The 16,351-nt window shown below is 35.1% G+C and overlaps 3 protein-coding genes across 3 annotated transcripts in view; 1 reads left to right on the forward strand and 2 right to left on the reverse strand.

The window, feature by feature from the left end:
- Nucleotides 1–5,022, forward strand: part of LOC100367446 (rapamycin-insensitive companion of mTOR-like) — a 39,748-nt gene extending 34,726 nt beyond the window's left edge. Inside the window, exons 27-30 of the mRNA XM_002741609.3 lie at nucleotides 782–1,085; nucleotides 1,885–2,197; nucleotides 2,547–2,685; nucleotides 3,159–5,022. Of these exons, the coding sequence (XP_002741655.1) occupies nucleotides 782–1,085; nucleotides 1,885–2,197; nucleotides 2,547–2,685; nucleotides 3,159–3,236 (834 nt within the window). The 3' untranslated portion in view covers nucleotides 3,237–5,022. The remainder of the gene's footprint in view (nucleotides 1–781; nucleotides 1,086–1,884; nucleotides 2,198–2,546; nucleotides 2,686–3,158) is intronic.
- Nucleotides 5,023–6,625: 1,603 nt separating this feature from the next.
- Nucleotides 6,626–12,409, reverse strand: LOC100367293 (acetylcholinesterase-like). Its single transcript, XM_085503823.1, has 8 exons — nucleotides 12,013–12,409; nucleotides 11,124–11,283; nucleotides 10,908–10,985; nucleotides 10,322–10,440; nucleotides 9,270–9,446; nucleotides 8,227–8,861; nucleotides 7,902–8,101; nucleotides 6,626–6,987 (listed from the first exon to the last, which is right to left on the reverse strand). The coding sequence occupies exons 1-8, from the start codon at nucleotides 12,364–12,366 to the stop codon at nucleotides 6,917–6,919; spliced, it is 1,794 nt and encodes a 597-aa protein (XP_085359949.1). The 5' UTR covers nucleotides 12,367–12,409; the 3' UTR covers nucleotides 6,626–6,916.
- A 1,677-nt stretch (nucleotides 12,410–14,086) lies between these two features.
- LOC102806120 (heparan sulfate glucosamine 3-O-sulfotransferase 3B1-like) lies at nucleotides 14,087–15,298 on the reverse strand. Its single transcript, XM_006825093.1, has one exon. It carries the CDS (start codon nucleotides 15,296–15,298, stop codon nucleotides 14,087–14,089), a length of 1,212 nt encoding a protein of 403 aa, XP_006825156.1.
- Between the last annotated feature and the right edge of the window lie 1,053 nt (nucleotides 15,299–16,351).

Consider the following 16,351-nt stretch of genomic DNA (forward strand, 5'->3'; position numbering starts at 1 on the left):
AAAAATCCCTTTTACTGAATTTAAAGCCCCATGTCAAGTCATGGGTTGTTAGTTAGTTAGTTTCCCACAAACACAATTTACAATTTCTTGCTGTAGCATGCCTAGTAATATAATTTTATACATTGTAATCATAGTCACCTAGAAGTCCATGAAAAAAGAATTAACTTGAACATAATTAGATGTAGATCCATAGCTCTACTTGTGTTGGTCTTTAGTCTGTGTTATGGTATTTTAGTAATTTCTGATACATTTGGTTACTTAAAGTTGTTGTGTTAGAAATTTATTAGCACAAAATTGCTATAATAATAGTTTTTCATATTGATTTGCGTAATGCAAACATGTGTGGTATCGCAAATTAAATTTGAAAAAAGTATCGTAACACCATTTTTATCACATCACACCATCAATACTGTCACTAATTGATAATGTCACCAGAGCAAAAACTGACAAAAAAATGATTGGTTTGATGTTTTTTCTCCCCTCGAACATAAATCCTGCGGTAACCATCTATGTGAAGAACCATAGATCTTCTGTGTGGATAAAATCACAATAACTGAAAATAATAACTTTAAGGACCAGAAATGACTAAAATACTATCATAAAAACTAAAAACCAACACAACAATAGCTCTGAACTCACAGCTAACATAAAATGAGAGCTGTTTTTCTACAGCTTGACTTCAAAGAACTTTTTTTTAGGATCCATTATAAGCTGTATATGAGTTTTTTTGATGACATTGATTTTTAAATTGAAGACTTCAGTTCAACTTTATGTGTTATAGGTTGATGATCCACCAAGCAAAATCACTTCATCAGGAATCCATCGACATGGAGGACCACTCTCTGTATTATCCCCTGTATCAGAAAAATGCCTGACATCTGTTGATGCTCAAGTTTCCACAACTACATCAATGGCACCACAATTTAGTCTCACACAAGCAGCAGAAACTTTACGTCAACAGGTCAGAGAGCGAAAAATCTCACGGATGGAAAGCGGTTTTGAAGCTCATGCCATTGACAAATGCTTACTGTGTACAAAGGTCAGGATCAAGAGCTTTGCCGTGACGATAGAAGAATACACAGCAGGTACTAACTGACAATTCATTTTGCAATTTATCTATGCTGATACATGTATACTACCACTAATTTTCAAAATTTTACTGATTGCAATGTTCCATTAAGTAAGTGGTAAAAATGAAAAGAAAAGAATGGATGCACAAACTTATTTTTATGGCTAGATTGATTTTCCCATATTGTTGAGCTCAACTCTAGTGCCCATTTGAATGGAACATTTGTCAAAATACGTAATACAAAAAACAGTTACACATAATTCAGCAAACTAGTTTAGATATGCAAAAAAAATTGTTTCTTTGGACTTTTAGTTATTTGCTACCTGTATACTTAGCCAATAGTTAATTCCTTATCAAAAATTGCACACTTCATAGAAGTCGTGAAAATGATCAGTTTGTGTTTTATTAAATATTCATACAATTTGATATGCACTTTGCTTAGAATATCTTACGAAAATGCATACAAGATATTAATTGGCCTTAATACATACCTCATCCATTATGTGTGCTATGTATTACTATAGAACACTTCATTTTAGCTGGAAATAATTCCTGTGTGTTTTGTGTGGAATTTATTTTCACTGATTTTTGAGAAGTATATTCGCTTGATTTTATTTTCACTGAATCATTCCTTCAGTGAAAATAGCAAAAATTAATTCCAAGCAAAAATAAAGTATTTTACAGTATTTAATGAAATATTGAATAAATTATTTAATTAATTTATTAAATTTTTTCAACCTTTTATCATTATTCAGTACACCAAAATGTAATTTTTTATCTTTTTCTTATTTTTAATAATTATTTTTCTTGTTCAGATATTGGACGTCTGCGAGCATTAAGTGAGGCTGATGATAGCGTTTTACCATCTTCAGCAGAACATTATGCAGAACCTAGCTCAGGAACGACACCACAGTCCTCGTTAGTCAAATCGTTGTCTCTCACGAAATCACCTTGCAGTAGCGACATGACCCCGTCTAGTGCAAGTAGTGATGATTCAACACCAGCGTTCAAGAAGCTGACAGAAGACAGTCCACTCGGAAGATCTTTAATAAAGAAGGAGATTGTGAGACTAGTTGTTAATCTGAGTAGTTCAGTGGCAATGAAAGCCCAGGAGCAAGGACTTCTCAGGTTTGTTACTTTTATCAATTTATTAACAGCCATCCCTCCCTTTTTATTTGCCCATGTCTTTTCTAGTACTACAGATCCTGACTTGTAAAAAGTCTTATTGTACTATTTCTGTGATGATGTTTGATCTCCATATATTGCACACCTTCTGATTAATTTTCTGTCTTCTACCAGTATTACGCTGCTTTCTGCCATTTTATAGTACAGAATGACCCGTTATGCCATTTTATAGCACATGTTACCACTTAATTCCATTTTATAGCAAATGTTACCTAATTTTAAAACTATAAATTAACTTGACTATGCTTTACTCTATATGTCTTATTAATATCATTATCATGTTTGATTTCAGTTTGAAGGAGCGTTTTCCAAATGCCTTTCAGGATGTATGTTTGTATTCAGACATTGCTGATATACTGGGCAACTACTCGTTTAGACTAGGTGCTCGGAGATTCGTACAAGAACTTTTTCAAGATATGGTATTTAGTGAGGTAATGTACAATGTATCTGATAAATAAATTCCAAGCTATTCCTCTTGTTGCATCATACCTGTCATTTTACGAAGATATGTCATCTCAGTCGCATGTGACATTTTTTGTTATGTCTTATTAGGATACACAGGGACAGTATCTTCCACAGTTAACATATTCTAAAACAAATTTCAGAATCGCTAATGAACTTTTTAAAGTTGTTTTGCTGAAAAAAGATTTGAATGATGTCCCTTGAAAACTATCCATTATATTATTATTAATAATCTGTGTATTATTGCGCAAAACTAATTTTCTAGAATATCTGTAATTTATAAAGCTTTAAAAATACCTTATTTTTCAGCTGACTAATTATAGTTATATGTGTGCATAGAAATTATAGCCATTTCAATTTGGTCATTCGAACTTTTGTTAATTCAAATAATTCATCAGAATGTTTATTGATCTTGACACTCAGGAAACAATTGTTTTTACAGATGTATGCTGACGCCAGAGCAATATTGCAAATAACGGAAGCTGAGATGGCCAAAATGGAAAATGAAACAATTCTTTGAACACATGGACAATATTGTGACAATTATGAAATTCCCAAAATACACTGTTAATGTATTTTGGAGCCTGGTGCTTTTTATGAATGCAGTGTGCATGTTTTCATTAGATGGATCTGCAGCCATGATCATTTTTTGCTTGACAACATCAAGCAGTATGTACTGGTAGAACAATTACATTTATATGGAATAATTGTGACCAAAGCTGGTGCATCTTGACATCAAAAATGTGACTGAAACCAAATGTAAAATCCACACCATTCACAAAATATTTAGGTCAGACATTTCCTACCTTGATCGAAATGCTTGAAGCATTTCTCACTGTTAAAACTGGATGGAGATGTAATGTACAACTCTCCAGATCATCCATTTTTATTTGTGGGAACCAACAACAACTTCGTAACTGTGTAGTGTAGCAATGCATGAACTTTTGGTCTACAGCTTAAAGATAACACCATAATTGTTGAATTGATTATTAATACAAGTATTCAATGAAATAATGAAAAAATAATCCACTTTGTTCAACATGTAATAACAGCATGTTTTAGTAGACTCATCGTGTTTCTTTCCTTGTGAAAGTTAATTCAATACAACTATACATGGTGAGTGAATCTCTTTATCATCGGCTCATTTTTTTACATTAACAAAGCCAATCACTGAATTAAATTCATTTTGAACAATCCAGAATTCTTATTACTGCAACAAATCTCGAGATTGCTGTCACTTTCTGCAATTGAATGGTTTCCTGATATGTAAGTATGGCTGCACATTTATTATATTTTTAATTTATACTGAGAAAATTGAAGGAGAACTACATTGTCATTTCTAACATTTTAAATTATTTTGTATGTGTGCTTACCTTCTGATAATTTTCACCCATATTAGTATGTTTAATTTTTAATTAATGAATATTCTGCATCATACTGTAGCTAAGGTACTTGAGTAATGTCAATCTGTCTGAAACTGATAATTGCTCGGCAGATCTCCCTTTCTGCATTTTTAGTTTATATTCTTTTCATAACTTGATTCATCAAAATGCTTTTAAGCTTTATTCTGTTATGAAAATGGGTATTGGGGCCCACAAGCTCAATTGATCATGATTATGATATCAAAATGACCTGTGATTGTCCCCTCACTCTGCTATGAAATCCACCAATACAACGTCTTTTTCGCATATTAAAATGATTGCCATGACCAGGTAGCCTCATTCTGATATCGAAATGGCTACCAAGCTTAGAGCTTCATTGTGAAATCAAAATGGCCTCTAAAGAACATACTAGCCTCTTTCTGATGTCAAGAAGGCCGCCACCACCAATTACTTTATCTTGTGATCTCTAGGTTAGTGTATTCTGGAAGTTATTTATAAAATCTGATGAGGCAAGAAATGCATGTCATTTCAGATTGCATTTTTGTGGCATATGATTTAATTAAAAAAATTGTACCTAGGTACAAACAATGAGAGTAAAAAGAATTGTATTTGAATAACTACTTGTACAAAATTATTATTATTATGTATTATAACTTTCTGTTGTAAATAGTTCATGAAGACTGATTTATCATGACACAATATCTATTTGCTAATTAAACCAACAACAGGATATGTTTTTAATTCAACATGACATCCGTGCAGAAACTTTCTACCGCTGTTGATTTTTTTCAAAGTCTGACATCAACAAGATCGATATATTCAAATAAGTAAAAAAAGCATGTAATGTCAAACATGTAAAAAAAATCATGGACCAATTTGTCCGAAATGAAATTTAAATAAATATATTGTCTCTAAACAAGCTAACCGTTATTGTAATCATTTATTTTGTGTTGTGGTGCATGTGATGGGTGTATGGTCATATTTGGGTCACTTTGGGAATACCTTATCCTATAGTTGATGCAGTAAATTTGAGTGTTCAACCAAAGTTTGTGTGATTATGAAGACTCGGGCTCAGACGTGCCTTAACGTCACATATATTCATTTTATATATCATTTCTTGATGATCTAATTCTAGTTAGATGACTGTTGGTCATTTTAGTACATCAACCTTTCCTACAATTCTCAGTCATGAATGATTGGCTATCGAAGAAATGAACATTTGGCCTTTCTTTGTACATGTCATTTTGTTCAACAGATCAGATTCAAAATGGTTGACAATTTATTTTACTTAATGTGGTTCAAGAGATATGTTCACAGCATTTTTGATCAAATACTACTATCTTTGTCTTTTTAATACAGATTTGAGAAGTAGGCTTGATTAGCCAATAGAAGAATCTTGGAGATAGTGAATGTTTTGTGGTCATGTGATAGCTTCCTCAGTGAAATGCATCAGTTGTATTGTTGTGCAAGTCAAATGCACATTCGAATGATTGACAACCATGAACTGTTACCCTCGCCGAATTTTAGGCATTTGTGGCGAGATTTTGGTTAAATCTGGACAAGAATATTTTCCAGTTGTGTAGTGGTGTTTTCCAGTAGTGTAGTGGAAATGCTGTCTTTGAATAAAAATCCTCTGTCAGTTAGTTAGTAAATGTTATGTTATCTAATCTATTCAATAGGGTTTGTTTTCAACCACCTTTGTAGCATATTTTGCACATTATATTTCCGTTTTGGGGGATAAATACTTTTGCAAATATGCTATGAGATCTCTTTGGGTACCAGAAATGAAATTTGTTGTCAATATGTTATAGAAATGAAACTTTTCAACGTTACCTAATTGATTCAAATGTGTCCCGTTTCAACCACTATTGCAATGGAGAACTTGTCACGCCGTTGTCGAGGTTGCAAAGAACAACTTGAAAGTCTTGAGAAAATTAGACAAACTATCTTGAAACTCATTCATGGGAACAAGATGTTAGATGCCACCGTTCATTACAGCAATGTGTATGTTGCAGACCAGTGTTGTTCAATCGGATTACAATCCGATGTAGATATATAAAGCCATTATTCAAATTTTAAGGCAAGTACCCAAAATAACAAACAAAAGTAACTGGAAGCCTTATACATACATTGACCTAGTTGACAATGTGTCACTTATCTTTCCCGACTCTTGTTTTATTGCTAAAAATGTGAACACAGAAACCTTATTCATGTTTGGGAATGAATGCGATAGTTGCTCTATCACATGGTAATTTAATTCGCTATTCTGGTTTCAACCAGAATCGCACCAACAGAATCGAACCTTACACAATGTTTCCTAAAGTCGCATTTATATTAGGTGAATTAATTTGACTATTGCCTCCCCTTTAGCCGGCGTTACGCAAACTCACATAAGCTAGGCCCAATTATTTGTAAGTTTTGACCTCAGTTAGGATCAGAACACGACCCTGCTTCGGTGAATGGCTCTTGTGTCGACGCTTGCTTCTTACCGGCAAACAATTGACAGGCCTGAATTAGTATTAATCGATTATTACATGAATATCACCTTATTTAATCAACATACTTCAAATTGAAAAACTGTTCACACATAATTCATGAAACCATCATATTGTATCCGAGTAACCTTAGTGGTTCGTATGTTAAATGGTAGTGTGCTGACAGTACTCCATTGCAATTGATATAAACCATGTAACTGTACGTGGTAAGCAGTTATTATTTTTAAAGGAAGTTTAATAGACGAACGTTTGATTTACACATATTTGTAGCGTCATTGTATTTTTTTTTCAAAAAATTAAAGATCCACCAATTAAGCCCTTTGTTAAGGTATATTTTCCATCTTTGTATACTTCGTTTTTGCGTCGACTTCGGCATCTTTGCAATCGGGATTTTCTGAAAAGGATAAATATATATTACATCGATTTGAGGACATTTTCTTACTGAACTACATAAGGCATGTCTTCGTTCAGTTTAGTGTCAAAGTAAGTAAGTGGATAATGTTACTCCATACTTTCCTACCAGCATACTATGCAGTGTAAAATGAATGAGTGCTGTTGATATAAATTAAGATACGAGGGAAACATTATATTTTAGACTTATATATAGTTCCTTGGATTTAGATAACATAAAAATAAGGTCTGTCATTGTCAATATATTTGTCGAGTCTGAAGCATACACGTATCTGAAATGTGTGCTCAATTGCTGGCTGGGGTATTTATATATATTTGTATGATGCTGAATTTCTAAATAAAAATTAAAAATCCATCCTAAATTTAGTGGATATATTCCAGTGATATATCCAGCTGAGGTAGTAAAACAGTGTTTTTGCTAGAAAAATGTACTTTTGGTAAGGTTATGGCGTGTTTTAAGAAATAAGTCGAATGAAATGAAAGGAAGATACACATTTCAGTTGATATTTCAGTTATTAGCATATATGTTAATATTATTAATAGATCAGATTATCTGCTTGCATTGTGTTATACAAGACGCCAGAGAAACATTTCTATGGTAATCTAGTATTACCATACATATTTTTCTTACTAAACATATTATGTATGGTATACTTCTAAGTTTTGTTTTGTATTTATGGATTGCATTTTATGTTTCCTTATAACACTTTTGTTCAATAATCTACGGTTGTGTGTTTTATTTCAACTTTAATTAGATTAGTTCATTTTATTCTTTTTGATATTATGATTCACCCATTTCAATTAACCTCCAGAACAAGATTTTTTTTCCCACAGTAGGAAACAAAATTACCGTATCCGACACCTGACGGGATTGCAAATTAATGCAGTTATGCTTACCTCTGATATACTCGACAAGTTTAGGCACATACTTAGTCCAGAAAGCGCATTCCTGGGCTTTGAGGGCGCTTCTGTTAATATTCATCTCAAGAGTGATGTCTTTGTACTCGGCGTCGTTTGTATTAAATGTAGGCCAGTGTGAACGAAAATCTTCAGGTGAATACATCAATGTCACATATTCGTTCGCCTGGTTTGGATCACTGAAAAGCAAAATAGTGCCATGATAAAATACTTAGATAACACAGTACGATAATAAAAAAACGTACTGAATTATCCATTACTTGTGTAATCATTCACTAGAGGGGGTAAAAAGTTGGTGTCCTACCCGGTCTTCGCAAAATTTGTCCAGTACTTCATCATCTGTAATGACACGTCGACATCTTCTGGGCTCATCTGCCAATCATTTTGAGAGCGGAAGTGCCACCCAAATACAAATTGTAAATCGTCCCCATGTGCTGCCTTAGTCCAGTCAAACCCCCACATCGACCTTGAAGCACTATAAGACATTTGGTAAAGGTATACGTTCGATCCAGATTTAGACATTGCGTGGGCCAGTGTATTAGTTGGACAAACGATTGCCTCGTCTGAGAATATGCTAACAAATGCGCTGGTGTAATTTTCTTTCGGTGTGTCGATGGTGTACCAGTCTGTGTAGAGAAGTTTGACTGCTTCAACGACCAAAGGTCCTTTCGCCAACAGTGAAACTGGAGAGAATGTAGGAAGGTGTTTCTCAAATTCATGTCGATTCATAGTTACTGAGCTCCAATTCGACGCTTCGGGATAGACGGCTAAAAGAGACACGATGTTTTCATTAGCCATCGATCCCATCATGGCATCTATTGCAATGATTCTTTCATCGTTTATCATTTCGACTGGGTCATCAGTGACGAAATGCCCATCTATGCACGGTAGAAATGGAAAATATAGACCTTTTAAACCAGTAACCTTTTCCAGTCGACCCTGATTAAATAATGAACATAGTTTGTTATGAGGTATTGTAAGCAGTCTGAGAATAGTAGCGAAATCAACACGATCCCACCTCGCTTGTAAAACATATAGTTTGGCTGTTGCATTTACAATCAAAATTAAAAGTAGTGTGTATTTGTTTAATTTTAATGAACAACTTATTGCAAGGTACACTATCTTCACATTGAGCGTGGAATATGTCAATGGTTGTCTGACACCGACAAATCTAGTGGAACGTGATTATCAGTACCAACTCTATATGGTAATCGTTGAAAGAGTTGACCCCCCCCCCCACTTGGTCTAGCGACCTCGTTTGGTTCAATATCCGAACTGTTGCACAAGGTTAGTATGCTATTCGGAACTTGATGCAAAAAATGACACGACAATTATCTGAATAATTACCGTAGTCAGGTCCTGGACATCAAGAAATCGATCAGCTGGTGTGACGTCACGGAGGCACTGTAGTAGGGCATCTGACGTGTCGCTCTTGCAACCAACAAGTTCTCCTACACCATGTGCTAGCTTAGTAATCATTTCTTTATCATTATTGTATGTGAAGGCTGCCGCTGAGACACCACTCTGAACGGATATGAAAGACGATAAGTTTACTGATATATAACATGTAATGAAAACAATGATTTAAGTCAAATGAGGTTGTTGGGTATAAATGGATGTCGGATGGCATCCCCAATTAGTATGTTAGTCCGACCCATGTCATTAACTACAGATCAGTGCATAATGGCAGCAGCTAGCTGCCGAAAATAGCATGCTAATCCAACCCAGGACTGTAGCACTATGGCGTGCCAGTTAGGATGTTTTGAATGAACTATTAATATGTGCGCCAACCATTCCACTTGTCTTTAGTTTTTGGTCGAAACGAACAATGACACATTAAAACAGGTTTTTAAAATGGCAGCTTATACATTGACAATATCTCTAATTAGTTTTATTTAGTGTAAGCTTTGCCTAACGATGTTTATATGCCAAGTGAACTCCGTAATTACAAAAAGCTTTAGGTTTGCAATCATTACTTAAGTTTTGTTTATCGCTAGCACTTTATGCATCTTTGTAATTGTAATACTTTCAAACGACGTTTACATCAGCTGTTGTTGTTTTAGGAAATTAATGAGACTGGAAATATGCGCATTAGTTTACATAGTGGACAGAGGCGGAGTTTTGAAATTAAAAATAGCCATTTTTAAAAAGACACGTGTACCATGGTATTCTATTCTATTCTATTCTATTCTATTCTATTCTATTCTATTCTATTATACTGTCGTGTTGTGTCGTGTAGTGTATTGCAGTGTAGTGTATTGCAGTGTAGTGTAGTGTTGTGTCGTGTAGTGTATTGCAGTGTAGTGTAGTTTTGTGTCGTGTAGTGCACTGCAGTGCATTGTAGTGTTGTGTCGTATAGTGTAGTGTACTGCAGTACAGTGTAGTTCAGTGTTGCTCACCTGCATTATTGCTCTTTTAAATAAACCTTTGCTCATAGGTGAAAATATATGCAAATTAACACTAATAGACCCTGCACTCTCTCCAAATATGGTTATTCTGTCAGGATCCCCTCCAAAGTCTACAATATAAAAAAGAACGATGTCTTGCTATACTAATTCGATTGAAGCATTACATTGTTTGAAAAAAAATACATCAGTCATAATAGTTGTAGGTGATTCTTGACGCATGCAATATAAAATTATCAATATTTCTCCGAGAAATACCCAAAGTTATCTCTGTTATTATCTGCGTATGATCGCTTTATCAAATGTGCAACTGCATCAGTAATGAAAATCACGAAACTAACCGAAACTTTGAAAAACGGATTACTGTCGAACATGTCGTTTTTTCTTTGATCTGTTTTAAAGTACTAAACGAGTTTGAATCTTTAACTTTGAGGAATGCAATTTACATCAGCATTAAATAGTCCACCAGCTTTTTTCTCCAGCAGTGAATTGTAGGTAAAGTGTGACATCATAGCCAATGTTTTGAGAAATTGAAAATTTACTTTAAAATGTAATTGCAAAATAATAGCATACAACTCACATTCTATATTAGCTTTAATCCACTTCAAAGCCTCTAATTGATCCATTAAACCATAATTACCAGAAATTACGTCATCACCTAAATAAATATTAGTCAGATGAATGTAACTGTATTAGCTTTCCTTATTATTGAACACAGTGTAAAATCAGATGCATATGATGTATACAGTGTATAATATAAATATACTATATACTACTATGCGCTCACGTTACTCACCAGTGCTGAGAAAACCCAGTACACCTAATCGGTAGTTAATACCCACCACAATTACGTCATTAATGGCAGCCAATGGAAAGCCGTCGTAGTAGACATTTGATCCGGAACCAAGAACGAACCCACCACCATGAATCCATACCATAACGGCTGCCTTATTTGCCTGGAGACACACAGACATTGGCTATGATGTAATTGTCTGTATATTAGCTCATTTCAAGGTGTTGTAACACAGATACATAAGTAATGTAAATTATGAATTGACACTATGTTACATTTGTAAACAAAGACACTTTGAAGTTGCTTGAAATCACAAAACATATCGAAAGGATTGGAGTATATCGTGAGATAGAAGAAAATGGTGCTTTCATAAAGAGACGTTGAAACAATAATAATCAGAAGTAGTTGTGGTCTCATACCACTACCTGACTGAGTTAAATAGTTTATAGCACCAAATGGGTTCATTTGCACCATAGTTTCTTTATTTCTGAAACGCAATACATGATCCATCATTTCAGTTCCGCCAGCTTCGGGAATGGGGAGTGTTAGTTACATTACACACAAGCGATCTCAGCTAATCACCTAACATTGTAAGGACAATTGATAACAATATACATAAGCCTTATCATACTCTTATGTTTACTGGTTTTACATCTGAATAGTATATAGTATATAGTATAGACAGGTCGTCAGACAGGGGGCACAGAACTATCAGTTCTGACCTCTGAACTGATAAAAACACTAACGACAAGCAAAGACCAGCGATATACATTCATAGGAGACATGGCATAACCCAAGATTTCACATTTATCAACCAGCTACATTAATGTTATTCAAATTATTCAAAAGTTGAGGGCATAAATACATACTTAAATACTTCACATTGACTTACTGATTTGGGTGCGTATATATTGAGATGTAAACAGTCTTCATCTGTTGGCTCATTCAGTGGTATCATGGTGCTCTCCGCTTGTATACATGCGGGTCGTAGGTACGTGGCATTGTAATCACCAGTCCACGGTATCACCGGTAGGGGTGGTTTGAATCTCAGCTTACCAACGGGCGGCACGGCGTAAGGGATCCCCTTAAATACGTTGACCGTATTTTTGATATCTACATCTTTATGACTAAAATGGACTTCGTCACCCACGATTCGGCCTGATTTGCTCTCGACTGTGACCGTGTCAGAGTTGACCAATGTAGAAATAGAGGATAATAATATCAGACTTACAACTACGCGAGTCATGATGTGCGAGTAGGCAGAGTGTGTGACTCACGTCACTGCAACCCAGAGAGATCAACAGAGATGTCGTTTCAAATAGTACACATATAGACAAACACACTCAAATCAAGGACAGCTGATGACCCGATACTGAACTGATAACGTAGTCGGACTGTGTTTCCGGATGACCAAATACATTGATATCTGGTATGCGTTGGGTAGAACAACGACGATTCCATTCTAGGTTGATGTCTTCACTTGACCCCCCTTTCAAACTTGATGTAAATGGGGTTATTTTACTTCCATTGCAAATGTATGATGGGCAATATAATTATAATAGCTGCGACGTAAAGTGTGATATCCCGGGAACAACAAATAACAAAAGCAAACCGAGCACAAGCCCCTGAATCTAGAAATAAATCCGTTATTAAGTTTTGGTCACTATCGACTATCATTATCCACATTGACAATGAACGAAACTATGCCGATTATGTGATATTTTACTAGTTTTCAGTCATAGTCGATGATATTACCACTTTGTTTACATTATTCTCAAATGTTCACTTCACAGCTTTACTCAAATCTAAGGTTACAGAGCCCAAGCTCAATAATTAGCAAATGATCAGAATATATAATCTTGAGGTAGGCAAAACAAATAGTTTCACAGCATACCCCATACCAAATATCTGCGTATTCCACAACAACGCTTCTCGTGCCCACACTGGGCTTTCCGCCGCTCACACTGGTTTCGACTGCTACCTTTCAAGCCCATCGTAGTCTACTCGGCGATTTCTTGCTGAAGCAGTTACACATGTGATAAACATGCGCGGCTAATAACAGAGATAATGCATGTATGTATTACCTGAAACAAAACTATTATTATTTTATAATATTGCGTCACTGCTTCTTGGTACACCGCGCGTTATCTCTGATACAAGAAACGAACAACCTTTAATAATTACAAGAGTTTATGTGGAGGAATGATATATATCGGGTAGTCACGTGGTAATTGTAGGCGAACAATCGCGCACAGTTAATGTTTTATTTAGAATGTAAAATGCAGTTTACTCTTTATTTGATTAACACAAATTGCTGAAGTTGAAAACAAAAGATTTTACCAAGCCTTTAATCTGTAACTATATATGACACGACTAAATTATTATCATGTGGTCGGATTAGATAAATGAGTTAAGTGTAATAATTTAGTGAATAAACCAAAATAAAAATCCCACTACTTTCACCGTGACAAACCAACGTTTTATTCAAGACTCAAGAAATCACCCGTTTTGTTTTAGATCTGTTACACAAATTATTCCGACTTTGTTAAGGGATAAAGTGTTTTATTTCGTACAACAAAACAAATGAAAAACGTCTCCCATAGCTCCTATATGACAACGTTATATATATTTCAATACATTCTTTAGCAGAATTAAGAAAATAGCAGTAATGTAAAATATCAACCAATTCCCATCTAAGTTGACAACATTTACCGCTGTACATTTTTTGCACTCTGGCATAACTCTCCATTCAAACAATCACACGAATCCAAAATGTACGCCTGTGTAATATAAAACACTTCACCACATTTGACACAGAGTTGCGTTCTTCGATGATTATCTCCCGATTCATATTGAACATAACTCCGTTTTCGACTTGTTCAGCAGTCATACCATATAATAGAACAAAATACAGATAAATGCCAAAGACATGAACGTTGATGAAATAAATAAATAATTCGTAAAAGCTAAGCCCATGAGAACAGACGTCCGCAAAATTCTTGGAGTTCTTTGTTAAATGGCATATAAAATGATTTTAACATTTGTATAACCTCATATTCTACATCCGGGACATGCATATCAGTTGGTGCAATCGATGGCAATGTCACGCAATGCTCAACTGGTTTCACCATACACGATAAATTATTCGCCTGGTTGAGTTGGAAATTGTCATCTCGGAAAAACGGTTTGAGAGCTATAAAATTCTCCACCAACTGCAATTCTTTGGCAGGACTGGAGGCCAATGTGTTTCCATCAACAATTAGAATTTGTTTTTTATCAAACTGGTCTAACCATTTGTGTAATACTGGGGCATACATTCCAGCTTTCACTATCAGCCTAGTCTCATTCACTGATTGTTGGTCTAAATTTAAAACCGTGCTGCCAAATGTTTTCAATATTCCATCATATCTGTTGTCTTCAATGATCTTAGCAAGGGTACCAGACTTGCGATAGAAATTAAACATATAAGCATAGTGAGACAGTGCGCGTTGTATGGGGTCACAAACTACAAATATCAGCTTGCAGTGTTCAGACAGAGATGCATGTATTCTTATTGGGTTTTCTTCCGACAAATAATAGGTGGACGTCTTCTCAATCGTTCGTTTATCTTTTGAGGAAGATATTGGCATCAAGTTCAAGTACCAGTTATAGCCTTTGTCGAAACCTTTATCAAAGAAATGCGTTTCCAGTCTCACAGCAGCGATCTGCGGGTGGACGTCTAGAAACTCCAAGAGAGCCTGTGCCCCGCATTTGATGGCACCGATGATGATAACGTCCGGAATGCATCGTTTTGCACCTGCTGTGAATTGGCAGTGAGGGAACTTAACCAATTTTCCCAGGGTTCCTGTGGACATTGAAGATATTTCCGAACTGGCGAGGTGCGAGCGAGTTAATATCATAAATAACACAATGCCTAAAACTAGTACCATCATTATGTACACAGGACGAATATTAGTATTACGTCCTTTCAATCGATCAGTAGATTTGTCATTCACACTCACGAAAATCTTGATGTTGTCCAGGATAGCCTGCCATCGAATATCTCTGTAATAGCGATACATCTTCTCATATGTTTCCGATATCAAGACGTATAACCGACACCGTGTAGAACCCACGTGAGAATCACCTTGTCCAATTGTTTTCAAATGTGAACCTTCCTGAATAAGTCGATCATGCATGTTACGACTATTAGGTGCCGAGGAATGTGGTCAAATGCCTTTACACGTGTCAACGTATATAAACTGCAAATTCAAACATGGTAACATTGATTTCATTTGTGTATTTAGTTGGGATTTTACGCAGATGTTACAGTTAGACTGTGTGCTTAATATATAATCAATAAGTATAAATATCGATTATTTTATTTAAAAATAGAAAGTCATGTGACGTCCAACTGATCATCGTAATTATTTTGTCATAGTAATATATTTTCACAATATTAGTATTAAGTCGTTAAGAATTGATGCCCCAATGATAACCAAAATGAACTGATTGATATTTTCAATATCAATATTATGATCACGACCACCACCTCTTGTACAATTAAATCAAATGTACAACGCTGTAAACATTTGAATAATATCGATGTGATTGGAAACAAATTGTTTCAATAAATAAAAATGCACTGTATTGAACATAATGCAGTATATTCTACATAAAATATCCCACGTGTATAGATTTATTTAGTTGTATTCATTAATACAGTTGCCTTATACCAGTACAGGATCGGAGTCCTGAATTGTAGAAATACAATACTACAAAGTTTCACAAGTAATACGCAATCAACACCATATTAGTGGATGGTAGCCATTATACTACGATAATTGGTATATCGAATACTTACAGCTATTGTAATTACAGGTCTGTCTGAAAAGGTCAATGCAAAAACGCCTTGCAAACGAGCATCCTTTGAACTATGGAATAAAACGTTTAGTTTAGACCTGTACTGTTGCTATGCCACTTTAACATTTTACTAAAAAACAATTGTATTTATGATAATGCAAGTACGGTAAAGTTTTGTATACGAGTAGATTATTAAGACGAGGGGTAAAGCCCCGAGTGATTGGCGTACGGTGACCGTCGTCGGTGAATTTACTGCGTGATATCAGCTTCAGGTCTACTCTTCAAAGTCTTTCTAACTGGACAATGAACCAACAACTTTTTCAACTGAGTCTAATTTAGTTTCGCTTGATGTAATTCCAAATGAGTTTTTTTTTGGACTCTTTGAAAAC

This window comes from Saccoglossus kowalevskii, chromosome 9 (assembly GCF_978046115.1).
Source record: "Saccoglossus kowalevskii chromosome 9, keSacKowa6.1, whole genome shotgun sequence".
Lineage (NCBI taxonomy): Eukaryota > Metazoa > Hemichordata > Enteropneusta > Harrimaniidae > Saccoglossus > Saccoglossus kowalevskii.